Source organism: Betta splendens, chromosome 16, assembly GCF_900634795.4.
Source record: "Betta splendens chromosome 16, fBetSpl5.4, whole genome shotgun sequence".
Classification (NCBI taxonomy): Eukaryota; Metazoa; Chordata; class Actinopteri; order Anabantiformes; family Osphronemidae; genus Betta; species Betta splendens.
Window position 1 is genome coordinate 11,181,070 of NC_040896.2, and position 27,698 is coordinate 11,208,767.

General features: G+C 44.2%; 3 protein-coding genes across 8 annotated transcripts in view; 1 reads left to right on the forward strand and 2 right to left on the reverse strand.

Moving 5' to 3' along the window:
- Positions 1 to 998: 998 nt before the first annotated feature.
- Positions 999 to 12,593, reverse strand: gsk3ab (glycogen synthase kinase 3 alpha b). The gene is made up of 11 exons (XM_029129035.2): positions 12,463 to 12,593; positions 12,175 to 12,360; positions 7,913 to 8,100; positions 7,689 to 7,772; positions 7,371 to 7,481; positions 5,506 to 5,636; positions 5,072 to 5,276; positions 4,747 to 4,842; positions 4,202 to 4,388; positions 3,962 to 4,039; positions 999 to 3,676 (listed from the first exon to the last, which is right to left on the reverse strand). The coding sequence occupies exons 2-11, from the start codon at positions 12,347 to 12,349 to the stop codon at positions 3,609 to 3,611; spliced, it is 1,323 nt and encodes a 440-aa protein (XP_028984868.1). The 5' UTR covers positions 12,350 to 12,360; positions 12,463 to 12,593; the 3' UTR covers positions 999 to 3,608.
- A 350-nt stretch (positions 12,594 to 12,943) lies between these two features.
- Positions 12,944 to 18,414, forward strand: znf526 (zinc finger protein 526). Of its 4 annotated transcripts, none has more exons than XM_029128923.2 (8): positions 12,944 to 13,154; positions 13,549 to 13,983; positions 14,121 to 14,290; positions 14,768 to 14,863; positions 14,952 to 15,724; positions 15,813 to 15,948; positions 16,032 to 17,636; positions 17,840 to 18,414. In XM_029128923.2, exons 2-8 carry the CDS (start codon positions 13,689 to 13,691, stop codon positions 17,996 to 17,998), a joined length of 3,234 nt encoding a protein of 1,077 aa, XP_028984756.1. In that variant the 5' UTR covers positions 12,944 to 13,154; positions 13,549 to 13,688; the 3' UTR covers positions 17,999 to 18,414. The 4 variants fall into 4 exon arrangements, with proteins under 4 accessions (XP_028984756.1, XP_028984755.1, XP_028984757.1 ...); XM_029128922.2 differs by having other exon boundaries at positions 13,554 to 13,983; XM_029128924.2 differs by lacking the exon at positions 12,944 to 13,154 and adding an exon at positions 13,163 to 13,334 and having other exon boundaries at positions 13,554 to 13,983.
- Positions 18,415 to 18,678: 264 nt separating this feature from the next.
- Positions 18,679 to 27,698, reverse strand: part of cicb (capicua transcriptional repressor b) — a 30,796-nt gene continuing 21,776 nt past the window's right edge. The window contains exons 8-21 of one of the 3 annotated variants that reach the window (XM_029128896.3): positions 27,508 to 27,686; positions 27,017 to 27,155; positions 26,480 to 26,577; positions 25,371 to 26,388; positions 25,097 to 25,236; positions 24,762 to 24,922; positions 23,243 to 23,433; positions 22,353 to 22,811; positions 21,909 to 22,255; positions 21,664 to 21,821; positions 21,396 to 21,547; positions 21,149 to 21,283; positions 20,735 to 20,866; positions 18,679 to 20,649 (exon numbers count right to left, since the gene is read on the reverse strand). In XM_029128896.3, coding sequence (XP_028984729.1) covers positions 20,369 to 20,649; positions 20,735 to 20,866; positions 21,149 to 21,283; positions 21,396 to 21,547; positions 21,664 to 21,821; positions 21,909 to 22,255; positions 22,353 to 22,811; positions 23,243 to 23,433; positions 24,762 to 24,922; positions 25,097 to 25,236; positions 25,371 to 26,388; positions 26,480 to 26,577; positions 27,017 to 27,155; positions 27,508 to 27,686 — 3,590 coding nt within the window. In that variant the 3' untranslated portion in view covers positions 18,679 to 20,368. Of the gene's footprint in view, positions 20,650 to 20,734; positions 20,867 to 21,148; positions 21,284 to 21,395; positions 21,555 to 21,661; positions 21,822 to 21,908; positions 22,256 to 22,352; positions 22,812 to 23,242; positions 23,434 to 24,761; positions 24,923 to 25,096; positions 25,237 to 25,370; positions 26,389 to 26,479; positions 26,578 to 27,016; positions 27,156 to 27,507; positions 27,687 to 27,698 lie in introns of all 3 variants that reach the window. The other 2 variants (XM_055503083.1, XM_055503084.1) reach the window with 2 other exon arrangements.

The window sequence follows — 27,698 nt, forward strand, 5'->3', positions numbered from 1 at the left end:
ATGTAAATAGTTGATTACATGGTGTAACTAGATGATTTATAATGTGTGTATATAAAAAAATGGTTGATTTACCGTTAACATACATAAGTCACCAAATATCACACAATTTGTTCTGCTTGTAAACCAGCATTTTATTTACTTTTTAGTTTAGTTTTTACTTCATGAGGTCACACAAGAACAAAATAATACATTGAAAGGCTGAGCTCAACTTGAGGGTTAGGCTCAAAGGTAACTGAGAATTTCTAGTCAAACACCAGGCAGCAAAGATTCTGCCAGAGTTTATAAATATTTTCTACTGAACATAGAAAAAGACAAAGGAAGAAAAGTTCATGAACATCATGAGACGTCATTAAATCCTGCTTCTCTTTTACACCAGAATCTGGTCTGAATGAAAAATTGGAGCTGTTCTGAGAGTGGGAGTGACTGCATTGGTCCCTGGCAAACAGCTATGATGATATTCAGTCTTTGAAATGTGTGATGATGGTCCTTGAAGTTATGGAGCCAAATGAGACCTGAATTTAATGTGATGCTATCTTCCGCGAGACCATGTCAAAAATGATAAAGGCTGTCACTGAAAAGCACCACCAGCAATAACCAGGGCATGTGAAATATCCACAAACCAGCCAAGAACCATCTCCACATTTCACAGAGCTGAGTAAATGAAATTACAGACATCCCAATTTCATCAGTCAAGATTAAAAACATTTTCATTGACATTTGCTTGGTTCTTAAAACGACCTTTCTCATTTCTCTTATTTCATCATTTTTCAGCTGGTCTTTTTCACCGACCTCTCTGCAAAATTCATTTCATTAATTGCCTTCATGGAAAAAGTTTTATCCTAACAGGAAAGTTATGCACATTGAAAATTACACTATGAAATACATTAACAGGGCTGTGTTATATACTCAGCACTTTTGGTTATTAATACTTTGGCAGAGAAATGTGAATTTTCATTCTCCAACACAGTCTGGTAGAATTCAATGATTGTGACACAGAAACAGTTTCATCACTTTATTAATGAGTTTAATTATTTATACCAACAAACAAAAACGGTCTCTCTCCCTCAATCCCTCTCTTGTCATCTCCTTTATCCAACCGTTCTGTTCCCAATGATGACATTTTCTCCTCAGATAAGGGTGATAAAACAGCAAGGTCACAGCAAATTAAAAACAAAGTGTGACAGTTTAGAAGATGGGACAAAACATTAAAAGAGCACATATAGTCACCTCTTCATTTAGGAAAAAGTAGAGTAATGTCCCTGGTCTGGCAGCACACATACAAACACGCACATTCTCGACAGCTGTGCTAAAAAAAAAAAAACAAAAAAAAAAAAACTCAAAGTATCTGTGAAAAATACACAGTCAACAAGTCAAAGACTCAGACGACGCACAGTAAATGAAAACAGGAGAGACGGTCGGACACAGGAGATGGTACTGACAGATTCATCTTCCCCTTTCTTCCAGACATACACACACACACACACACACGCACGCACGCACGCACAGGGTGATTCATGCTCCCGCCAAACAACATCCATAGATCCAGAAGCTTGTAACATTCCCTTCACACTGAAGTTAAATGGAAAAACCTGTTGGCTAGCATGTGTACCTGCATGCACACTGATTGGAAAGCAAAGTCCATCGTCTGGATCTGAGTACAGTATCTCGGATGTGAAATTATTTTGTGTGACGCTGCCAGGCTAAAATTTGAAAATTTAAAAACAACCCTCAAATTTAACCACTCCAGTGGAAAGGATTCCCCCACCCTCCCTCCAAAAACACAGTACAATAAATAAAACAGTCATGACAACATTTATGGGAGAAAAGGGAAGTTTTGAAGCGAGAAATGGAGGGAGAGAGAATAAAAATGAAACCTTTTGTTCTGTTTCCCCTCATGAACCAGGGACTGAAATGAAATTGTATTTACAGACTGTGACTGAGGATAAACAGTCCGGCTGCTGCTGCACCGGTCTACTAAAGAAAAAAATTACAAGAACAATAATAACAAAAATAACAAAATAAAATAAAAGGTACTTGATATTTACAGTTTAGCTGTGAAAAAAAAGGAGAATAGAAGGAAGCAGAAGGCAGAGGAATGAGGACAGGAAGGAATGGAAGGGGAGGCTCCAAAAGCTGTTGGGTTTCTATGGTTTGAGCATTGTTTCTGGTCAGATTACTGTCATTAGTGGAAGTTACCTACTGTGGTCAAATTAGGCTAAATGTGGACATCTGTGTGGTGGAAGAAAGAAATAGTTCATGCCGATCGTGGCCCATTAGGCTGAATCGCTGACATTGGTTCCTACAGAGGAATCGTCACAAGGCGTCACAAAGAACGTTCGGAAAGGTGCAGAGAGGGTTTCAACAACTCTCCCATACAAAGCAAAGTTCCCAACGTCATTCTGCACAAATAATAATTCTGCGAAGTGATAATGACAAACCAGTTGAAAGTGGCCAGACGTCTCTCTGAGCCACCTGCACTGAATTTCATCTGTCTATTTAACATAATCAAATAGATATGAAACCTAATACCATAAAAGTGACATAATGAGGTGAGAGTTCACCCTACGCTACCAGGTAGCAGTATCTGACATCTAAGACAGAGGCTTCTGCGTTAAACAGCCCCATACCAATGGCTCCCTGTCAGGTTGACTGACGCACACACACCTCAAACCCGACCCTGCTCCCTTTTTACATGTGCAATACGCACTCAGAATCAAACTGAAATGCTTGGTTTCCATCCTAACCAATGACAATATGAGCTTATACTGAAGGAACTAAATATGCGTGCACTCTCCCTGGATGAAGCTCCCTCTCACTCTTAAAAAATAGGCAGTTAAGGAGACATTTTCAAAAAGAAACTGTAAACCTGGGCTTTGGCGCCTTCCTGTGTAATAAAATTTAAAACCACCCTTTTATCTAAAATGACACGGACAAAGTCAGCCAATATGTTCTGTCACATATCAAAGTCAGATTTAAAATGAAATGGCTCTTTGCTTCTGTTGACCACTGACGTGGGTGAACTGACAACACTTGAGTAGAAATGAGAAGAGGAAGTGACGGAAAGGTCACTACTCTACACAGTGGTTTGTATGAGGAAACACTATGTACACAAGTGTGTCAATTTTTACCCAACTAAATATGATTGTCAATATTAGTTAGGCCTCACACATGGCCTTGTTTCTCAGCCCTATAACCAATCACGATCCCCATCTGATTTAACTCCCCAGCCACACGTAAAACTAGCCAATGTAAAGAAGATTAACATAAAACAGGTACAAGTCAGATGTAGATTATAATAGATAACAAATCCACATAACATGTACACCATGGACTGAAATAAGCTGCAGCTTATATTAAGCCCAAGCAAGACTACTACATGTCCTTAAAAACAACCCACACCCTCCTCAAGCTGGCAGCCACAGAATCACTTACTATTGGAAATAGATATCGTTCATGGTAAATAGCAATGCTCAGTATTTATGTAGGTGTGTGGTTATTACTTTGTCTATTTTAATGGTTTGGAGCCAGGTGAAAGGTTGAGAGGGAGAACAGCAGAGGAGATGATGAGGAATATGGGAAAGACAACAGAATGACGGTGGGATGGATGTTCAGGTGCTGTTGTTGATGGATCCAGGTGCTGAGCTGGGCTGGGCGGTACTGTCTGACACACTGCCCTCTGCAGGAGGAGAGAAAATACACAATTACCAACAAAGCCCACATCTAAGAAGCGGTCTGACATTGGGAAATTCGGTTTACATACTAGCAATCAATTATGATGCTGACTTTCAGGGACAAATTCTACAAATTAGTTAGTGTTTTTTAATTTTTCATTCTATTATTTCTAAAATGATGATAAAGGTAAATAAAGACTAGATAGATCAAGTAGTAGATAACATTGTAGATAAAGACTTTCCCAAAGTATTAGCAGCAAATATAGTATGATATATGTTGCTATACATACCATGTGAAGCAGGCAATGTCTGTGTACGAGCGTGAGGAGGAATGAGTGTAGAGTTCAACTGAGGCTGGATAGACAGCTCTGAGAAAATAGAAAAGACAAGCCAGTGTTTATTACACAAACTACTAAGGGTGCAAATGCATGACAGCCAACAACAAGCCATTAAGTGACACTTAACAAAAAGGTCAAATGCAAAAGAGACACACATTAAAGAGAAACTCTAAAGAAAAGAGGTAAACTCACCAACAGGACTGAAGTTGAAGAGAAGCGGCAGTTCTCGTCCGCTGGGCAGACGGGTGTTGGGCTGGCGCAGCTCGTCAAAGAAAGCGTGCGCACACGCCTCCAAGGGAGAGAGCCTGGTCACCGGCGTATATTCCAGCAGCCGGGAGCAGAGGGCTATGGCCTCTGGTGGGGTACGTGGCTTAAACACCTGACAGGAGCAAGGCAGGGGACTTACTTTACTAAGACACTTAAAATTCTTTATTTATCAAACTCATAACCAGTGGGACAGTTAATCCATAGATGATCCTTATGGAAATCAGAGATGCTTTCCTGTCAACCTACCAAAAATCATGATCAAGTAGACATCTGTGTAACTAGCTGACAGAAGAATTATAAATAGACAAAAACATAATCATGGCCATCTTATTTTCCCTATCACACACAAAGGAAGGTAAACGACCTGAAAAATAATTCACCACTGCTGGAGTGTAAAAGAAAAATTTGTGCAGAATCCGTGCCAATTTTAGTTTGATGTTTTTAAAGAACTATATACTTCAATAACATACCTTTGTCCAAGGATGCGCTTTGATCTGTGGAAATTTGAACTCTGTGTAGTTAGGGTTCATCTCCCTGATCTGCTCCCTTGTTGGGGTCCCCAGAACCTGAAAAGTGTCAGATGTTACTATTCACAATTGTCACACAAATGTACTTCATGTATGTACGTAAACAGATTCTTTATTCCACAATAATTTAACGCCTGTCTCAAATGTTCAGTGAAATTCAACTTTGAAAAACTTCGCTTACAAATTTGATTCTATATCTATTCTGTACTTTGCACCATTTCTGTCATTTATTGGCTTTTCTCCACAGTTTGCAGCAACCTCACTGTACCTTGATGATCTCTACGAGCTGGTCCACACCACTGTCCCCAGGGAAGATGGGCTGGCCCAGCAGCAACTCAGCCAGCACACAGCCGGCCGACCATATGTCGATGTTGGACGTGTAGTCGGTGGCACCAAAGATGAGCTCTGGGGCACGGTAGTACCGTGAGCAGATATAGGACACATTTGGCTCTCCCCGAACTAGCTGCTTAGCACTAGAAAGCGGTACAATCAGAAAAGACTTTTCAGAACGACAGGGCCAATAATCATTAACCTTTCATTTCTCAGCATGCTCCAAAGAACAGCATGTAAGTGAGTGACCAAGACAGATACAGAAACGGTGGCTGTAGATACAGCATGCATGTAAATATGCACAGAGACAGAGAGTTAACACAATGAAAAGAACGACAAACGAACAGACATGTCCAGGGGTCTGCTACTGACCTGCCAAAGTCACAGAGTTTGAGGATGGCTGTCTCTGGGTCCACCAGGAGGTTTTGTGGCTTGATGTCTCTGTGACACACGCCCTGGGAATGGATATAAGCCAGACTGCGGAACAGCTGGTACATGTACACCTAGAGGACCACAGGTAGAGGTAGCATAATGCTTATGGAATTAGGACTGTCACACACACACACACAAAAAAGCAAAATAGCATTTAAGGACAAACAAGTTCACTACTGTATAATGAGGTGAATCGTGACTCAACCGAAGAGTTCAACCAGGTTACAGGGCTCATAGACTTTTAAAATCCTTTCAGTAACAAAGATTAGAAAACCACTACACTATTAGGTGAATAATTTATGCAATCTGAACAGTGACAGAAACAAGACAGAGTAGCTAAACAATAATTCACAGTACACAAACTCCTCAATCAACCCCCTAAAAATGCTAATGTCTAGCTAGTGCTAGGTGGACTACTGTACAAAAACATGATACCGGGCTGTTTATCACATTCACTACTTTTCTCACAGTATTGTGTGCGCGCTTTGGTGCAACATGTGGTGGTGTGTTTTTCATGCCATTTGAAAATTGGTTTTAGATCATAGGCTAAAATAAAAAAGCAAAGCTTATGCAGTTATGTTTGCGCCTATTTGATGGGTCTGTGGAATGCAGATGGTAAGAATCTAAATGAGACCATCACAGTCACCATATCATCACTACCACCATGATGCAGCAGCAGTAGGCTGGCTGCAGATGACCAAATGATTACAGACAAGATGACTGAGAGGCGAGAGATGATGATTAAAAAGGCGAAGAGAGAACAGCAGGAAAGGGTGAGGAAGAGGGAGTTAGACAAATAAAGGACCCAAGGGAACAAGGAGGGGGGGAAAGACCCCCAGACGCGCTGTGACAGAAGTGAGTCGCTGGAGGAAGGAAGAAATGGCAGGAGAGGGGGAGAGATCTGTTTGCATGTGAAAGCCACAGGGGAGAAGCAGGCTGAGGTAGGGAAATGGGCCATGAGACAGCGCTACCGTCTTCCCTGCTTCTACAAAAACGATAAACACACACTCTGTGACACTCTTTCACACAGGGAGCCAAGAGTATTGCAATCAGATTAATTCCCATGGGGCCATCTTTTCCTTTCTGCTTTCATAATCCTTGCACAGTGAGCTGTTTGTGACAAACAGGATAAAACCTGGTTGGGTTTTGCATTTATAGACAATCTGTGAACAATTTGATATCATGTACATTTTGTAAACTTCAAGCTAAAAAGAACACAGATGGGAGTCATGAGGAGTTATCCATGCTGGAGGTAATGTGATAAAATGATCTAAGTAGATCTCCTTTTTCAAGTATTCGATCATTGTAAGGAAGTTCAACGAGTGATACTATGCATTTTAGGAGATGGAAATGAATAATAATACAAATGATTTGAGCGACATGTCAAATAATCAGAAACAGACAATTAGAACTGACATGTCTAAAAAACTTTCTATGCAAACCAGTGTTATATTCATAGAATTACAGGTTTATTACTAAGTGTAAATCTCAGACACAGTCGCTGTCACTGTTCCAGATTATAATATCACGTATTTAGTGTGGTATTCAATGATTAAAAACACTAGATGCACAGGTTTCTGCCAAACAATCTGGTCTATTTGCCAACTTGAAACATCAGGCTGGTGTTGTTCAAAACAGCACATGAAAGCAGCTCTGTCAGTTTGAAATTTTCCTGAAAGGTAATGAATTCATCATTAAATGTTAAAACAAAAATGCATGGTAAATGCATCAATCTCACAAAACAAAAGGTGAAAACGCAAAGTGTACAGATGTGTGGATTTCACACCAGGTGTGTGTCTACGCACCTTGACATAGATGATAGGGATAGTGGTCTTGGCCTTGTTGAAGTGCCGAGCCACCCTGTACACTGTCTCGGGCACAAAGTCAAGCACCAGATTCAAATACACCTCATCTTTCTGCAAGCAGGAACAAAAAGGACAGTTGTAAAAATGAGGGTAATAAACAAGAATGAAATAAAAGTCGATTTGATGCCCTGCGCACATTTTTAAAGCACATATTTACATCCCATCTTTAAAAATTAACATAAAGGACTAAGTTTATGTTGCAGAAGAGACAGAGTTTACTAAACATCTATGAATCATTTTGTCAGTCAGCGTACACACCTTCTCTCCACTGGAGTAGAAGAAGTAACGTAGCCTCACAATGTTGCAGTGGTCCAATTTCCTCATAATTTGCAGCTCCCTATTCTGAAATTAAGAAAGGAGGGAATGGCAAATTTAATTCAGAGCACAACCTTTGCAGAAAAATGCAACATTCAAAGACCCCTGACAGTTAATTTGGGACAAATACTAAAAAGAACTATAAATACTGAGTCAACTGGCTCTACCTTAAACCGCTTGTCTTGAAGGACTTTCTTAATTGCCACCATCTCTTGGCTGTCGATGAGGCGAGCCTGGTACACCACTCCAAAGGAGCCATTGCCTATAACCTTTATGTCTGTGTAGGAGACTTCCTGTGGACGGTCGGGCCCCTGGCCGGGTGTGGCTACCACCGTCGTCACTTTGCCGCTGTCTCCTGTAGATGAGAACAGAAGTGAACTGTGTTAAAAACCCTATGATGACTTAACACATCTTTAAAAACCATTTATATATGACACTTGGAAATACCGCTTATTCCCCTGCGGGGTGGCGGGCGTGCTAGAGCCTATCCCAGCTATCTGTCCAGGGTGTAACCTGGACAGGTTGCCAGACCATCGCAGGGCAACACACACAGACAGACAGACAACCATTCACACACACACTCACACCTACAGGCAATTTAGAGTGCCCAATGAACCTAATGCATGTTTTTGGAGGAAGCCAGAGAATCCACGCGAACACAGAACATGCAAACTCCACATAGAAAGGCACGGTCTGCCCCGTGAATCGAACCCAGGACCTTCACGCTGTGAGGTGACAGTGCTACCAACTGCACCCGCCCTACACTTGGAAAATACTACTAAAATAGTAATTTACAGGCTTTGAAACAGGTTCCAAGATGAAGCCAAACATCAATGAGCTGCCCCTCCCTCTATAAATAACTGTGACCTGGTGACTCCCAAGGCTGAACTGACTTCATTTCATTCATTGCTCAGTGACGAAACTAGCCAAAACCCATTTCATACACTAGGCACACATATAATGCAAATGTACAAAAGTTCAAGCTTACCTATAGACCAGTCTACAACACTACTCTGAATGGGTAAAAATCTAAAAATTATATGCAGTTAGCATGTTATGTTATGTCTAAACATTACTTGAAAATAATTAGATTACAATGATCTTCATTTAATTCAAAGATAATCTTGTATAATAAGATAATTAATGCCAACCTTGTATAATGTCTGAATGAATGCCCCTTTAACTTATTGTTCTATTCAATGTTATGATTATGTTTTTAGTTCTACGTAGGCCATGCTGTGGTTGTACTGTGGAATTTATTATTCTATCTTTAAACAAGCATATGTTTTTATTATTCATGACTGCTGACTGTCACAAAAACAGTGCTTTTAAAATTGGAGTTTACAAAAAACTATGACCACGCTAGACTATGTTACATACCAGAGCATCCTGTAATGGATAATGGAACATGAAGTCTCAGACCAAGATCGACGGCTGAGACTCAAGACCGTCAAATGGCTACAACACGCTAATGTCACAAACTGGGTTTCATAGGAAGAAACGTCTACAAGATGTACGGTTAAACCTACTTCAACAGTGTCACTTTCAGTGTAACGTTTGACCTTGTGGAAATCAAGTTCAGGATCTAACAGTAACTGACAGCTCAAGTTAGGGTCAAGTTGCTGCTCAGGGTTTGAAGCCTGTGCACGTTTGGGTCAAGAATGATGTGACAAATCAGCACCAGAAGCAAAGACACTGGGAGAAGAGCAGACGAGAAGAAGCCTTTTGCCAAGAGGCTTGTCAGAGCCTGTGATAAAATTGCGTGGACAGTAGCACACCCAGAAGTGCTACCATTTCCTGGGCTTGCTCACTTCGCCTGTCTCAACAGGAACCCTCCTGATCTCTTGTAGGGCTCTGAACCTCAAAATGGAGTCACATAATTAAGCTTTTGTGCCCCTTTCAAAAAATAGACAAAAGACCATGCCTTATCTTCAACTGAGTTCACCGTTTAGGAATAAATCTACAAAAACATTTATTTGTTAAATCATTTTTTACAACATTACTTCTTCCCATTTTTTCCTAAATGACAAATCTTTTTGCACGTTTGCACCCAAAACAATCTCATGGTAAAGAATAAACAGTGACTAATGCACATGACCGGCCTAGATCTGAGCTGCACCCTCAGGTCAGCAGGAAATACTCAGCTTTTGAGATCAGAAACTATGTGGTTCCTGCACATTCCAGTTTTCCAGTTCCACAATACACTGTTCCTGTGTTTTTCCTCTTAGCATCACTTTCACACTCTTTAAACAAGTTAACCCAGAGGGGAGCACATTAAAAATGGAGCAGCTGTGGCATGATAGTCCCTTGAATAATGAATGCAAAGATGAGCACCCTGCCCAGCTGTCAGTGAATAGCTTTGGTTTCTGATAGGTCAACGCAAGCCTGATGAGTAAGAGAAAAATGATGAGCAATGAGTTTAATCACACCCACGCTTACAGCATTTCTGAAGCTCTAAAACCCATGTACACCTTTGATGGAAGTAGTAGTAATTTCATAAAATCAGCACACTTTTTTTTCTTTTTTTCTAATATTCCCCAGGAATAATAATAACCTTGTCTAATTCGGTCCCACATGTGAGTTTACTATGTTAACAGTACCTATCAAATACTTATGCATTTATACATATAGGGTGTGCTGTTAACTCAGTAATCCAAGCCTAAAAGCCTACTACTTAGCAGGTCCATAGCTATAACTACATGTTAATATATTTAGAGAGTGACTTGAAAGTAGAAGCAGAAGAAGTTTTAAACTGCTAAAATACTTGATGCATTTAGTCTTGAAAAGTAATTCGTAATATAATTCGTCTAGTTATGTATGGTAATATTTGTTTGACCAAATGTAATCAGGTGGTCTCTTTGGTCTCTTTCTTCACCTTCAGTTAATCTCCATCAGCCTTTCTTCACCTCCTGCTCCCCTGATCCCTTTGGCTTTTTTCAATAATTCTTCAGGCAAAATTTGTGTGCCACATTTAAAATTGTTGTTGAATAATGAATAAAGAAAACAGTGATCTGATCATGGGTTGTTTGAGCACCCAGTTAATTAAAAGAATAGTTATTCTGCTACTCAATCAATCAAAATCATTATGACACGCTGTTATGTCTTAAGACCAAAGTGAATAGTGACCAAGAGTAAAATTGTTTTATTGTGACTAAATGAATAAATCAAATTACAAAAAGAGTCATTCTCAAGACAACTGCCATCATCCTCTTGGAGAAGTGTGGTTTTTAAAAGATCATTACTGGATGTGAATATAGCCAGGTACATATGGTTTCAGATTTAGCCACTTAAGTGTTGATGTGGTCCTCACCACTTCTGTTTGGATTCCTGCAACGTCCAGGCAGCTTTTACTGAGCACAATAGTTCATGAGGAACAAGACTGTTGTTTTCTGTCAGGTCCCACTTAGCTTGTTCTTGTTATAAGCATGTTATTTTGCACCGGTGTGACACCACCTTTTCACATCTCCTGTTTTCACTAGTGCAAACCTCTGTCTAAACTTGGAGGTCTTACATAACTTGCTAGAACTCAATGTTATACTGAAAATGCTGTCCTTATGAGTGAGCAAATTGTCTTCAATAATACGGAATATGTGAAAAATTTTAATGGTTTTGTGTACTTTTCAGGGTTCCCAATACAGGCATTAAAATGAAACTGACATATTTGACTTCAACTGATAATTTCATCTTCCAAAGTGCACAAAACGAAAATTACATAGGATTTTGTATTTTTTAACCCGAGGTTTTTATACAGTAGATAGTAGCAAAGTACAAAGTATGTGCACTGAATCAGCTGTCTGAACTCAGCACAGACGACTTTTGATATGACATTATGCGCACCTGTAGTGAGCCAGGTAGGTCCGCATTTGTTGGGCAGCTGGATATTGGTAATTTGAGAAAATGCCGCTTATATAATTTCAGTACGTTCAAACGCGCGCACAAAAGGTAGTTTAGCAAACAATGATTAGACTGGGTCGAAGACGACGCCTAAAAACTTGAACCAGATCATTTTCAATCTACTCTTTACATGAGCTAGCAAGCTAGCTAGCCTCAATATCCAACATTACTAACGAATATATTAGAGCATCAGCTAACTCCAACTCTGTTCTTAGGCTACGTTATAAAATTGATGTTTGTGTAATGCTGGCATAATGTTACTTACCGTCGAAAGATCAGCGACTTAGTTCTAAGCTTGCCACCGACAGCTAACGATAATGTTGGCTATGCGATAAAACCCTTTGATCGCTCTGGTTCCTTAATGAAAAACAGCTAAGCTAACTTAGCTAACAGCTTGCGGCCACCGTTAGCTCCGCAACAATGATCGAGATTAAATAGACTAAGACTCGTTTCTCTAAAAATAACGCACAGTCCGAACGTTTTTTCGAAAGCGTGTACATTATGCGTATGATAGAAATATAAAAATTATACTCACTGGGCAGTCTCAAATTTCCAATGCTCGTCGAGCTGCTTCCACTGGCTTGTGAAGCCCCAGGTTTTCCTGCCGAGCTTCCGCCGGCTACTGCTGATCCGGCACCGGCTGCAGCGGATCCGGGAGCTCCGGGAGGCTCAGCGAATGAGCTGGTCCTGGGCCGCCCGCTGCCGCTCATATTTGTGTGAACTAAGCCGGGACAAGGTTGAGCGTTATTAGCAGTCAAACCGGCACAGACATAAGCTATGTATGTGTATTTAAATAGTCGATATGAATAAAAACTACACTTACAGCGTTCTGTATAGGCTGCCCGTCTCCCCCTTTCTTCCTCTGTAGAACAGTGACGGTGGGGGGGGGGACTGGGGAGTTGACGCACTACTACGTTAAAATCGCAGGGGTTCTTGGGAAACTGAGTTGTTCCTTATTCTAGTAATACAAAAAATAAATTGCGGTTTCTCGTGTTAACTATTAATCATGCAATGTGTATAATAATAATAATAATAATAATAATAATAATAATAATAATAATAATAATAATAATTTTACAACATCCTTACAGGCATTTTCGTGTAATACGTTGTACCAAAATTTATTGTCGTTTTATTGACGTTGCCGTCTGAAGAAATAACGAACTTACTAACCATAAATGTTCCTCTAAATACTCCGTTATAACGCGTATCTAAGTAAAGGACTACAATTCCCGTCAGTAAACTTTCCCTTGCGATTGACAAGTAATCTGTCCAATCACCGATTCATAAATGGGGAAGCTACTGACTTGGGCGGGGCCTCGTATCACAAGAATGGAGGCTATCGGCGGGTAAACGTTTCTTCACACGCTTTGAAATGTTATTTCCCACGGTGACTTTTAATTTTAATTAATTTCCAAGCCACGGAGGGTGAGGAAAGACAGCGAAAACACATGCACCGATGCGAGTGAGGGGGGACGATTACGCGAGGGACCGTCCAACGAGAGTAAATGAGAGGTAAGGGGAAAGAAGGGCCCGCGGTCGGAGCCGGAGAGCTGCGGGGAAAAGTGGGTAGCGCCGCCTGACGGACCGCCCGACTAAGCCGGGAGCCGCTGTCAGGAAACCGCGGTGTCGAGAAACAGGTCTGCAGAGTCGGAGGGAGCGCCGCCAACAGCTCTCCATATGCCATCACACACTGTAAACAAATATGAAATACGCTTACGAAGAAAAGCAACGTAGTTAGTTGTCTGCTGTGGGGCGGTGGTGCTATTAGCAACACATGGCCTTCATTTTGCTAGTACATGAAAATAGCGATAATTTTCTCTGCATTGATCTTGAACTGCTGTAACCAATACGACCTGATTTAGCTCGGATTGCTGATCTATGTCGTGCTTTACACTTGTTTGTTCAGCACAGGTGTGCTCTCATGCTGGCTTTGCGGATGAGAAACGCAGGCTTCGTTCACTGAACACCGCAGTAAAGTTTCTCACCCGCCACATCCCCTTTTCATGATACACCGGCGACCGACATAAGACAACACACAGTAGCAGCATGGCTGAGCTCCACGAAGACCCGGGAGATGAGTACGTGGAGCATCAGTACATGTGCAGCGAGTGCCACCAGCTGTTCAGCACCCTCGAGGACGTGCTGATCCACCAACAGATCCACACTGGAGGAGAGGGGGAAGGGGACTTGGCGGAGGCCATGGCCATTCAGGGGATCTCAGACATGGGGCAGGGCCAGCAGTACCAGTGTCTGGAGTGTGGGGCCATACTCGTGAACCCAGAGGAGCTGCTGCAGCATCAGGAAATGCACATGAGGGAGGCTGGGATGGAGGTGGAACAAGGTAACAGGTTCTGCTGTGCCCTGATGTCTTAGTGACATTGTACATGATCAGTGCTTACAGTCATTCCACAGTTAATGTTCCATACTTTGTTTCTGATTTGCCTGAGATGCAACACTGTATGTCTTTATGGTGGGCAGATCTATGTGAGGTCCTGGAAACGGAGGAAGCCGGGTCAGAGGATCAGGTGTCGGGACCAGTTCAATACCAGTGTCTTGACTGCCTGGCTCTGTTCGACTCATCGGAGACCTGGTTGGAGCACCGGCGGACCCACAGCCGGAGCAGCACCCACAGTAACACAGAAACCACAGTAAGAGACCAGTCGAAGACTCCAACACACATTTATTAGTCATTTAGACTGAGAAACAAGTGCTTTTGTAATTGTTACAATAATTTAAACACATTTTCTCACAGGTGGTTCAGCACAAATGGTTCTTTATGTGGAGGCAGTTTTTATCATAGTAACAGTTGTTTTGTCTGTTAAAATATTTCCAACCTGGAACTGTTGTTGCTGTAATTGAACTATTATTATAATATAGTTATGGCAAGATAGGAAAATATGCATGTTGAGCGTCACTAGCCACATTAATATTCTTTAAGTAATTGGCTGATCAGAATCAGAATTTAATTGTCATACAGCAACACACTGTTAAACCTTCAAACAATGTAGATAATGGAATGATTATTCAGGAGTTAAAAATTAAATTTCCTGAGAACTAACTAATAATGAAAAGGGCATCCATTCACGTCTTGCTAATCCATTTTATATTACTTTGTGCTTGAACAGGAGTATGTGCTACAGGCTGACGGCACCTTTGCTCCACTGAGCAACGTGCAGAACTATGTGCTAAGTGAGCAGCAGGCTGGAGAGATTTTGGCACAGGTACGTTAATGGAAACATGGCATCAGATGCGTGACCTGTTTTAATATTTAGGCTGTTGTGCTTAATGTTCTTTTCTGTGTATTCTCAGGTGCTTGCCCAGCAGCAGCAGCAGCAGCAACTGAAAAGACGTCAGCCTGCGTCCAAACATGCTGCACCTTCCCGCTCCTCCCTCTTGCCTCCCGTGACGCCAACACCCGGCTCTGCAACCATGCACCTGCAGATTCTTACAGCTCAAGCCCTGGCAGACAACTCCACCAGTCCTGGTCAACGCCGCTCCAAGCTGCCTCCCTTGTTGCCTGCAGTGCCCGCAGGTGCAAAGCTTGGGTTCGTGGAGAATGGAGTGCAGAGACTGGAGTTAAGATTGGCCCCCAGTGTCCAGGATGAGGGACAGCAGCAGGCAACAGAGGTGGTGGTCATCCACCCCTATGAGTGCTCCGAGTGCTCCCTGCTTTTCCAAACTCCCGAGGATTTCCTCCAGCACCAGGGAGTGCACTTCCTCGGTCAGGACAAAGAGAGCAGTGAGTCTGGCGTCATGAGCGGGATCGATGAGATGCGAGGGAGAGAAGACGCCGTAGACAAGGTGGAGGACATCCGGATGAGAGTAGCGGAGAAGAAAGCGGCCGTTTGGGCCAAACCACAGCAGTGTGAGCTCTGCAACCGCACCTTCACCACCGTCAACCGGCTGGCGGCTCACAGGCGCGTGCACGAACAGGGCACGCACGAGTGCCCTGACTGTGGCAAGGTGTTCAAGAAGGCAACGTCGCTGCAGACGCACATGCGCACTCACTCGGGCGTGGCCCGGTACCTGTGTGTGGACTGTGGCAATGGCTTCACCACGGAGATGACGCTCATCATGCACAGGTAACAGGGTTCGACCGATGGCAGCGGATTGCTCAATCATAACAAGCTGTTTCTGTCTGTCTCACGGTTTTCTCCCGGTCTCTTGCAGAAAGTCACACACCGCAGACCCGTTTCACAAGTGTCAGTTCTGCAACAAAACCTTCACCAACATGACCAAGTACCTCTACCACCGTCGGACCCACCTCAACCGCGATTCACCTGCCACAGCCACCCACGTCTCCATGGTAGTCCATATTCCCAACTCCCAGCTGTCTCTGAAACAAGTTGTACAACATTCCGTTTAATAAGTGCTTGTTGTCTTTGTCAGTTCTCAGCTCCACGAAGAGCTTCTCCTTCTGCTCTCGCTATCGTGCAGAGAGCAAGAGACAAGAGGAACTCCCACAGTGATGTGTCGAACCTGCTGGCGCCGCTCACAGAGGATGAGCTGGAAAAACTGGGAGAAGATCAAGCAGACACTTCTGAGAGCAATTTGGTAGAAGGTGAAGTAGACAAACAGGGGGAGGGTGACAACATGGAGGCGTCTGCCGCCCTTGAATGCATTACTGATGACCCTCAGCAGGTGGAGGATACGTTTGGCTTGGCTACAGGTCCTGCGTCTGTGGTTGACGCCGCTGTAGGAGTCGCACTGAGCTCTGCAGGCGCAACAGAAGCCGCTCCGGCGGCGCCGTCCGACAATGCCCCCTTTTCCTGCCGTTCCTGCTCTAAAGCGTTTTCCTCGCAGCTGCAGCTAGCGCACCATCGGCGCAAGTCTCACGCGACTGAGCGCAACTTCGTCTGCTGCGTCTGTGGGAAGTCTTTTAAGAAGCAGATCCACGTGCGAAACCACATCCGTACGCACACGGGCGAGAGGCCCTTCCAGTGCTCCGACTGTGGCAAAACCTTCTCGTCTCTCGCCAATCTGATGAGGCACAACCTCATCCACTCGGGTGTGCGTCCGTATCGCTGCGACGTGTGCCACCGCTCCTTCTCTCAGTCGTCCAACCTGCGCCAGCACAGCCTGCTGCATTCCAACGCTGCCACACTGTGTTGCCCCGACTGCCCCGCCACCTTCCGCTGGCCCACCAAGCTCGCAGCCCACTGCTACACGCAGCACCCAGGGGCCCCGGCTCCTTTCCCCTGTCCTCACTGTAAGGAAGGCTTTGTGACCAGGAAGAAACGAGACAGCCACTGTCTGGAGCAGCACCCCACGCTGGTGGAGGCTGGTACCGGAGTGGAAGTGGCCAAAGACCCAGACAAACAAGCAGAGGTGGGTAAAGAGCTCGCCTCGAAGCTCAACACCTCAGCCACAGCTGAGATCATGGGTGCTTCGTCTAGAGGCAGTCTGGATTGCAACATGTGTGGGAAAAGGCTGAATTCTGCTGCCAACCTGCGACTCCACAGACTGAGCCACTTCGCCTCGGGGCCCGGGCAGCCTCGGTGCGCGCCGGGGAAGCGCCCCAAAGCCCATCAGTGTCCCGTGTGCGGCAAACTGTTTGTGTCCTCCTCTGGAGTGGCGCTCCACCAAAGAGTCCACACGGGAGAGCGCCCGTTCCCCTGCCAGGTGTGCGGCAAGCGCTTCCGCCAGAACACACACCTGCGGGAGCACCTGCGCACGCACTCGGGCGAGCGGCCGTTCCGCTGCGAGGTGTGCGGCAAGGGCTTCATCCAGAGCATGCACCTCGCGGAACACCGGCGGACGCACACCGGCGAGCGGCCGCACGTCTGCCCCCTGTGCGGCAAGGCCTTCAAGACCTTCTCCAACCTGAGGAACCACAAGAAGACGCACGCCAGACAGGTGAAGATGGAGGAAGAGGCCGCCGCCCAGGCCGCCATGGAGACCAGCTCAGCTGTGGCCGTTGTGGACGCCTCAGCAGTGGAGCTGGCTAATGGACAGCCTCAGCTGATCGAGATCCAGGCCTCAGATCTTCAGCAGGTCAGAATGGAAACACACACATTATAAAACACTAAGTAATGAACTATTTTAGGGTTAAAATTAGGGAATTTTCCCCATTATGGAACTGTTAAAGGTTTTCTTATTCTAAACAGTTGAGAAGTGACATTTAATTAGCTTTGACTGATGTTTTGTCCATTCTCTGCTGTTTGTTCAACGTATCCTGACTGCTTTCGTCCCACTAGGCACAGGGAATGCCCACCATTATGTGTAATGAATTTGGAGAGACCATTGCCATCATTGAGACCAGCGAGGGGGGGGCGTTGCCTCTGGAGCAGGCCTTGGAGATTTATCACACAGCGCTGGAGAACGGCCTCACTGTGGATGGACTGCAGCTCATCTGATGCAGTCTGATGCATAACAATCTGTTATGAAAGTTATGGGTTCAGCTCGTCTTAATACTGACTGAAAAACTAATAGACTACTGTGACGTTGGTTATTCATTTTGTAGTAATGATCAATTAGAGACAGATATTTATGGGTGGGGAAAAGAATAAAACGTAATTTAAGTTTAGCAAAAAGACCAAAGACGACTTGTCAAGCTTCCTCTCACAGATATGAGAGGAATCAGTGTTAAATGTTTTTCAAATGATGCATATTAAAATGGTTGACATGGCATTTATTCTGAATACGCCCATTGGTTGTGCCTCTGACATTTGTATGATTCATTTTTATCTATTAAGATGGATGTGATTCGTCTTCTGTTAAAAGGTTTGTTCTGATGTAAATAATGAAATCAATAAATGTTTTTACAAGATGACCAACGTGTCAGTGTTTTAGTGAAGCTACACAGACTGACTGGATAAGATCCAAACGAAGGTTGAGCTGAGTTCAGACATTGTAGGTAATCATCTCATTTAACAATTTCTGTTTAAAGAAAACCAAGTTTTCACATTGCCTCTGATAAAATAGCTTCATTTGAACACCTATTTATTTGCACAGTAACAAATACTCATACATTATAGATGAATTATTTATGAATTTCCCCATGTTGGAGCAGCAAAACAAGAAGTTTAAGACGAAGAAACATTAATAAACATATTTATTGTTTTCCATTTAATGTTTTACTTTCAGTAATGGGTGTCTTAAAAGTAAACTTATGTTCAATGACAGATTTTTCCTTATCAATATTATAATGAGTCTACTGACTCTACAGTAATTATTTACAAAACAACCAAGTCTTGCACAAAGACACAACCAGTATAATATCCAACCAGCTCTCTTTGATTTGTTACCCTCCCCTCACTTCCCCCAGTTTTCTCCCCGCCTGTCCATAAAGGAGGTCTGGAGAGAGCAATAAAGTGACAAAGGGAGGAAGGAGGGAAGGAAAGAGGTGGAGGAAGGAGATGTACAAGTGTTGAGGCTATAGAATAAAACCTAGCAAGGAACAGAGAGGCATACAAGGTTGTCTAAAAACATACGGCTTATTATTGTTGAAAGGATATAAAAAGGTCCATGTGTTTGTCCTTTGAAATGAATAATTCAAAACTGCAACAGGTCCTTGCTGAGGTGAGAGGCCAGCCAAGGGAAGACTACGGTGGAGGAACTGTACAGGTGTGGAGCAGCATCTCTCACCCGCCTCCAAAATAACAAAAAATACAAGAAATTAAGGAAACATCTGCTGGCAATGTGAGCAGAACTATGGACCAAGGTTCACTGCAATGATATGAGAAGTAAGAATAATAACAATAATAATAATAATAATAACCATAGGAATAGTACAACAACAAACAGAATATGACCATGTTAAATACAAATCAAATCATTTTTAAAAAGTGAATAAAACTTCTTGGCAATAGAGGATGAAGGCCGTAACAGCCGGACCTCTACAACTAAGAGCCAGGATGTGCCCAATGACTCAAACCCACCTCCTTCCTTCATGGTTACTGAATGAGAGGCACAGGAATGCTTGGTTCCTACCTACTGGCATGTGCTAGGGTCAGTCACAACAAGGGAGGACTTGACCAGACACGTAACTGCAGGAATGATGGCACTGCCAGACGTCCGTGTAACTTTTAGTCCGATTTCAGTCACTCACGAAAAACCCACCTCTGAAAGTCTGCACGTCAAAAATAAAATGGAGGAAATGATCTGTTCCAGGTCCGTTGCAATTTTTAGTCTTTTAGTCAAATCAAATGGTTTCAAGCTGTTGAGGGCCCAGCCCTCGAATGTCAGCAGAAACGAGACACAAGCTTACAACAATGAATCCTACACAGTTGTTCCTCGAGCAGTTACTAGCTGCTTTTACTCCTCTAACTGCATTAAAAACAAATATTTAAACAGTGTCCTTTGAATCTGGTTTCGCCTCTCAGCTTGTAAATGGGAAGCAGGTCTCTCCATCCGAATCGAGAACCTCTTCTCCCTTCAAGGCAGCTGTATACAATGTTCCTTCGCTCACTGGCATCAATGGGAGCTTTTCTCCAAGGTGGTTAATACAGAGTGCTATTTCAAGTGTATGCACAATGTGGCACATGGTACTTGTGCCACTGCTTTTTCCAGTGTCCTTTCTTGGTAGAGAGGTCACGCATTCAAAAAAATAAATGTCCCAACATTGCAAACATCTCTCACTTTCAGGCTGGCCAATGCGACTGTAAAGAAACCGAAAGCCGATCAGAGCAAAGCACAGAATGTGGATATAAAAAAAGGTGAGAGCATGTGTCATGGTGGAGAAGTGTGACAGTCACTGATCGATCATTGTAATCTGCCCGCATCCCTCATCTAGAAGAGTCCTGTGAGTCGCGAGGGTCCTCTGGGCTTGCTTCTGCCCCTTGCTCCATCTCGTCATCATGGAGATCCACACCCCCTCTCCCAGAGCCGTCTCCCAGTTGGGAACCGGAAGGACCGGGGAGGGAGTCAGCAAGGCCTAAACCAGGGGCATCAGAAGGAGCAGCAGTCTGCATGATCTTCTGCCGGACCTCCCTGATCTTCAGCTGCAGACACACCTTGGTGGGAAATATGTCGGAGTATCTGGTCTGAAAAGCTGCAGTGGCTTGAGCTGAAAGCACAAGCAAAGAAATTGTGATCAACCTGAAAATACCTGTCCAAACACTACATTATCAGTGTGTGTGTTTGTTTCTTACCTGACGGAAAGAAGCCTTGCTCCTGGAACAGCTGCATGACCAGCGCTCGCCTCTGGTCCAGTGTTCGCCGCAGGGAGGAGTACGGCACCTTGTCAAACTCTAGCTCTGCGAGGATGTCTTCTCCATCTGGGGCTGAGAGATGGGACATACAGGTGGAACAGTTAGCTGTTCAGGCATTACTTGCTCATTTTTTGGGTTTGGTCTCTCAAAGTGAGCTGACAGATTTTTATTTCAAACAAAAAGGCTACTCCGCTCCCTGTAACAGTCTCCCCTTTGATCCAGCGCCTGCTGCAGAGTGTTAGCAGGCAGTCATAGCTGTTGTCAAGTTCTCTAATCCCATACCCTGATTATGGAAACTAGTTTTCCTGTTACATTTAACCAGCCTTGTGTCATTCTACATCTTATATGTGTTACCTGTTCTGTCAAAGGTGAAGATGTCTCCATCACACTTGGCGGCGCTTTTAGGCGTGTTGGGCTCCGAGCTGCAGCTTGAACGACGGCGGCTCTTTCTTTTGGGAGACACTTGATCATCGGTGGCTGAATCCAAATCTAAAGTCAAATCAAAGTCCAAGATTTTAAGATACAGAGACTCAAAGATGTCATCTTTATTTTTTCTAAATCATTCAGTCAGCGAATCATAAAACGGTCTTTAAAACAAGACCTGTGGAGTTCTTCCTCTTGCGGCGATAGCTGCCTAGAATGGCGCGGGGTGAAGTGGCCAGACTTTGCAGGGTGGGTGAAGGCAACACCTCCTCAGGCCGAAACTCTGGCAGCTCCGCGAAGCGTTCTTCAAAATACACCTCGGACAACACCCTGCCACACCAACACACACAAACACACAATGCACAGTAAATATACAACGCCTTTTAAAGCATCCTACAGGAACACATACAGGCAGACACACACGCACAGAAAAGACGCTAACTTACTTATCCACAGAGTCAAAAGTCTTCTTAAGTGGTGGAGGGCGGGCTTTGACCTTTTTGGGTGTAGGACAGTCTTTGTCAGTTTGTGGAGGAGGCAGGACGGGTTCTGTGGCTGACGGAGGTGGGTGAGGAGAGGAAGGGAGGGACTCCTTCCATCCAGCCTGTACAGAATCACAGAAGTGTTATGTATGAAACACACCTGGGTGGTTTTTGTCAATCTGAAAGTCAGTGTGTGATGTTCCTCTCACCTCTTTGATGGTTGTGCTTTCCTTGTTCCGTGTGTCAGAGAAGTCTGCTGCACTTGAGGCCTCCAGGGATTTGTCAGTGGATGGTGCATCCTCAGCAGGATGTGTGGATGGAGACCCCGTCTGCCCTTCTGGCTCAGGATCAAAGGAGAAATGACTGTTGGCTGCAGCTTCTCTCTCTCTCTCCCTCTCCTTTTCCCGCTCGCGCTCCCTGTCTTTCTCCCGATCCCTCTCTTTTCCTCTTCCTCCACCTTCGTAGCTGCCCACTGGGATGTTTGCCACCATTGCCTTCACTTTCTGAGGGGCTCTGGCTGGAAGCTGAGTTAGTTTAGGTGTACTGGGTGTGCTGCCTGCAAAACAAAATAAAATATATATATATCACACAATTCACTACATATTACAAATGTAACAATAACATAACGTAACAACAAAAATATGTAGCCGCACCAGGTGTTTGGATCTGAAGTGGAGGACTGCAGGGCTTTAAGGACACAACTGAGCCACTGGGAGGTGCCACTGAGCTGCTACTGGCGGAGGTCTGCCTCTCCAGCTGTCTATCCGATTGTGTCAGCAGCTCCTTTTGCCCCACGGCCTGCCTGTCAGTCGGCCTATCTGCAGGTCTGTCTGCAGGCTGGTGTCTATCTGCCTGTCTCTCCAGATGTGGGTGTGTGATTGTGGCCAGGGTCGCTGTGTGCTTGGGCAAGATGTGAGGGGAAGAGCTGGAGGGGCTGGAAACGGTGTAGACCACACTGGGGGGCACTGCTGTCATAGAGACCACACCAGTTGCCATGGTAACATTGGGTGCAGGAGCATAGATGGCAGTAACTATCTGGCCCCCAGAGCCTGAGGCATGGACTGAGGTGGAGGGTTGTGGAGACTGAGCTGTAGTTAGGAGTGGTGCCTGACCTAGACGAAGGAGAGGCCAAACATTACTTCACTTTCTTTAACTCTAACATTTTTCATTTGTAGAAATATTTTGTGATGGTGATAAATTCTTTATATATTAGAAATCAGCGCTAATAATTTAAAGTATTTTGTTTCTGAAGGCATTTGTGTTGATTTATTCTGTTTGAATTCAAAAGCAGTATAAAATCCTCGTGAAAAGTCAGTTAGAGGTGGCGCCCCTCATTTCTAGCTCACACATCACAACATCTGATTTACATCTAATATCTAACAAACATCTGATTAGATTTTAGTTCATGAACAAGTTAACCATGACGTTTTATGCAAGACCAAGATATTCTGCAACACATTCAAATGTTTATTAATTTGACACACCTTAACAGACCTATCTCAATCATAGAAAAGTATAAAGATTAGCTTTCAAAAGCACTGACCTGCAATCAGTGGCTGAACAACTGTCTGTCCAGGTGGTGCAATTGCTGTGATACCAAGTGTTGCTAGGGGTGAGGAAACATATGCAGATCCAGGAACTGGCAGAGATTGCTGGGAGGGGGGTGAGCCGGTTGTTGTGGAGACCAGAGGCAGAGTAGACGGGACCCCTGGAGTGGACTGGACATAGGTGATCCTGGAGGTAGGTGCCAAAACGGAACAATTAGGTAGTATACATGTATATAAAAAATATTGTTAAAATGAGGAACGCGGGCACAAGTAAAGGATGGCATTTTTGAAATAAAACAATAATGAGAAAGCTAAAGTAGCAGTTACAGAAGGTGTTTAAATATCACATCAGGCAGAATTGGGGACATAGTAACATAGGCTTGATTAAAACAAAAAGGGGAAGACAAAAAGGGGAAGACAAAAAGGGAAGTGGGTGATGATACATCACGGAAAACATGGCTAGTGAGTGAGTGAGTGAGTGAGTGAGTGAGTGAGTGAGTGAGTGAGTGAGTGACAAAGAGAGCTAGAACTAAGAGACGGTGTGGGGGTGGCACGCAGAGGTAAACTGGGCCACCGGCAGCATGACTAACACATCCAGAATAGAGCTACACTGCTAGAGCTGCACCCCTGATAGAGTTTTTGTCTCTCCTATTGTCTGCACACTATGCTTTAACTTATCCAGACCACCACATAATACAATTAACCAAATGGTATATAGATGGAGTTGTTCAAAGTGTCGTATTTAGCAGGAAAAAGCTTAAGTCCTTCTTTACCAATGACACTGACATTAAAGTTCAGGACCATGTCCACAAGGCAAATGAGCAGCATGCATTAGTCTAGTTGTTCTATGTAAAATGCTGTGTGTGTGGTTGGAGCCTCTTGGCCAGGACTCCCTTGAAAAAGAGGTCTTTGAATCTCAATGGGACTTTTCTGGTTAAATAAAGGTTAAATAAAATTATGCACTCGATTTTATAGACTTCATGTAAATACCTCCATTAATTTATTCATAATCCATTTATTGTACACAAAAAAAGACAACTGGGATTGAGAACAAAGAATAACAAAAAAAAATTACTACTCAGTTCTGGCAAATTCTTTCTTTGAGTAAATTGGTCTAAGTTGGACTTGACCTGCACACATCATTTGTAGATTCAAATTTACCTGTACCTTTGTTGGATTAATTCATCCTAGTTAGACATGTGTCATAACAAGGCCTGAAAAGCCCACTTGGTAGGGGAGGTGCTTTTTGTTCTCCTTGACACAGTGATACTGGGAAAGCTGAATGCTGGCTAAATTTACTTTATTCTAAACAACAAAACCTGCCAAAAGTCATTGTTTTACTTTGTTTTCTACACCGCAAGATATAATGAAATGTCAATGAAACCAAAAACACATCATTACAAATATTTTCTTCTGAAATTAAACAATGGAGAAGTATAATGGGTGCTATAGATGGCTCACAAGCGGAAAGGTAAATTTTTCACTCTCTCACTTCAGTTTGAGTATTTCTCCTACCTGGTGGGTGCTTGGGGCAGTAATACTGTCGGAGAAGGGGCTGATCCTGGAGCCACCACAGCAGCAGTGCCCACTGTCACAGGGAAGGGACTGGCAGAGTGCACTGCTCCACCCTGAGGCAAAGGGGACTGCACCACAGGCATTGGGGCAATTTGAATGATCTGTAAAGGCATTCGGAAGAAGCCATTAAGAAAGCTCAATTACAGGCCAGGTCAGTAATGTGCAGCTCATGCACATTACTGAGTGTGCTGCCTATGTTATAGTTTGTTCCATTAACAAATGCACAAGATTTTAAAAAGTCTTTTGTCAGTGCGTACAGTTTGGGGCCCACTGACCTTGCTTCCTGTCTGTGCACCATTCTGGACAGGAAGTGGTGAAGCCACAAGGGGAAACTGCTGGGCAGGGGCTGGTGCAGTCCGTACTGTTGCCATGGGAACAAGCATTTTACCCTGGAGCACAGGGGACTGTGTTTGCACTGAGGTAAATACAGTAGAGAGAGATATGCAGAAATTAGCATTTCATTACATGTCACCTTACATTATTAGTTGATGTACCCTATGAGGTTTTTCTTTTGCTTTAATGTCACAAGTACTAATCTGAAGCTCTCACCTCTAGTTCCTGGGCTGCCCACGCCCACCGCTGTGCTAGACGTATATGCTGTTAGTGAACTTGTACCCTGCTGCTTTCCATTGGTCAAGGACATGTGTGCGGGTGGAGCTGTGGGCAGGTTGAAGATACTGGTTGGCTGGCTGAGCTGCTGAGGTGGACTCTTAGGGTTGGTGCCGGCAGGTAGGGTGGGCAGGATGTACTGAACTTGTGTGATGGCCTTACCCACTGGGGGTGCCAGAGAAGAAGCAGGAAGGAACTGGGGCTGAAGCAGGGGGACTGGCAGGGGCCCGTTGGTCTGGCTATGTGGTGCTGGCACAGCAGTGGAGGGGAGGGTGTGCTGCTGGGATGGTTGTGGCTGAGGGGAGGGGGTGATGAGCTGTACAGCAGGTTGAGCAGACAGGGCCCCTCCTAACACTAAATTAGTCACTACCCCACCTGGGCCCCCACTTGCACCCACAGAATTAGGAGATGATGAAGAGTAGTACCCACCCCCAGTATTTGTAGCCCCGCCTCCTGATCCTGAACCAATGAGAAACTGCGGCTGATGCTGGGGAGTCAGGGACTTCCTCTCTGGTGGATGTGGGCTAGACGAAGTGCCTCCATCTCGAGGTTTGCTGGCGATAGGGAGCGGTGTACTGATAACTGGACGCATTACATTGGTCACTACTGTAGAGGCCACCCTCAAAGCACCAACACCGAGAAGTGGGTTTGAAGCCAATGAGCCCACTGAGGATGATGGAAGCCCTCCAGCTGGAGAAGTGGATATGACTGACTGGCCAGAAGAGAGTAATAGAGAAGAGGCTTGCACTCCTCCACCCCCGTCTCCCCCTAATGTGCCTTTGCCCTTGCCCTCTCCTCGTTCTTTCCTTCTGTGCTCTGAAAACCCTCCGCCTCCTGTTCTCCCGTCGTCGTACCGCTTACTGGTGGGGTAGGACGACAGTGAGACACTCCTGCCGTGAGGAGTATGGTGTGAGGAAGCTGATGATGCAGAAGAGCAAATGACTGGAGCAAACATTCTCTGAAAAGGCAAACAAGGACATGATAGAAAGCAAGAACTTTTCAACAATAACTAGTGAAACAATCAGCCAGGGAGGGAAAAATGACTTTACCTTTCGATCACTTTCATCTCCAGAACCATTCTCGCTATCGCTGTCAGTCACCCGCTCCTTACACTTGAGGTCTATAGAACTGCTAGGATAAGGGTCCTCTACAGAATAGAAACACACAGACTTTAATGTTGAATGCAGCACATACAACAGTAAAGTCAGAGTAAACTATTGCTGCATTAACACAATCGTGACAGAATGAGAAGACCAGAACATGGAAGAGATTAATTTGATCAGATTTCACATTGGCGTAGCCCAGGTAAAGGTAGATTTTAAGAGTTTTAGTTTGTATGTTACTGTACACTGAGCTGCTGTAGTACATTTGCAGTGGATGACATCACAAACAGCACACAGTTCAGAGTGAAATATACACCTTCATCCACATGATGTTAAGAAGCAGGGAACATATATGCTGCAGAAATAATATCATGGCAGTTGTTTTAATGTAACACAAAGGCATCACAGTTTTACCAGAGTACTATTACTTTCTTATCTCTCATCTAACAGGATTTTATCAGCAGAATTGGTCTAATGTCTCACCAATGACGTCATCGTCTCCCTCCTCCTCACAGATGACCATGCGCTCCTCATCACTGGTCATGTCCTCGCTGATGCCCCGCTGGGACTGTGAAAGGGGCGGGGCATGGCTGGAAAACTGACTGCCTCCATCCCCACACATCTGAAATCACAAAGTAAAAGAGCACATCGAGTGGATGCGTTTTAAACTAGCTCGAGTTTACTCTGTGTGCATGTTTGCTAAATGTGTCACTGTGCTGTACATTTCATCAAGTTTAAGAGGTGCTGTCACTGACAACTGACACAAATTACACCCCTTTCAAGCAAATCTGACACACTAAACTGTTCTTTCACAGTGACTTCACTAGAATAGGGTAGCTTTTCTCTTTTATAAATCAAATCATATTTACAAAAACAACTCTACCACAACCCAGCACCAATAATTGTTTTCAATTTATGTTGCATTCTTAAATGCTAACTACTCAGTCACTCTGTGACAGGATACGCCATTGTACCTGTGCCAGTTCTGCCAGGGCCTGTGTATTACCCCGGTCACTCCTCTCCAGGTTGTGCATGGCGCTTTGAGAGAAAGCCCGGGGACGGGTAAGTTGGCCCACATGACCTTCAACTGTACTTCTTTCAGACGCCCCAGCCAGACCTGGCCCAGTGCCCTTCAGTTCTACAGAGTTAGGCTCTGCCACGGGCA

What these genes read in the sequence shown, in the direction of transcription:
- znf526 (XM_029128923.2), top strand. Translation starts at nt 13,689, where the DNA reads ATGGCTGAGCTCCACGAAGACCCGGGAGATGAGTACGTGGAGCATCAG. An exon ending in ATGACGCTCATCATGCACAG is followed by an intron (nt 15,725 to 15,812) that starts GTAACAGGGTTC and finishes GGTCTCTTGCAG; the next exon opens with AAAGTCACACACCGCAGACC. An exon ending in AGGCCTCAGATCTTCAGCAG is followed by an intron (nt 17,637 to 17,839) that starts GTCAGAATGGAA and finishes TCGTCCCACTAG; the next exon opens with GCACAGGGAATGCCCACCAT.
- gsk3ab (XM_029129035.2), bottom strand. Translation starts at nt 12,349, where the DNA reads ATGAGCGGCAGCGGGCGGCCCAGGACCAGCTCATTCGCTGAGCCTCCC. An exon ending in TTCAAGACAAGCGGTTTAAG is followed by an intron (nt 7,773 to 7,912) that starts GTAGAGCCAGTT and finishes TCTTAATTTCAG; the next exon opens with AATAGGGAGCTGCAAATTAT. An exon ending in AAGCGCATCCTTGGACAAAG is followed by an intron (nt 4,389 to 4,746) that starts GTATGTTATTGA and finishes TGCTCCTGTCAG; the next exon opens with GTGTTTAAGCCACGTACCCC.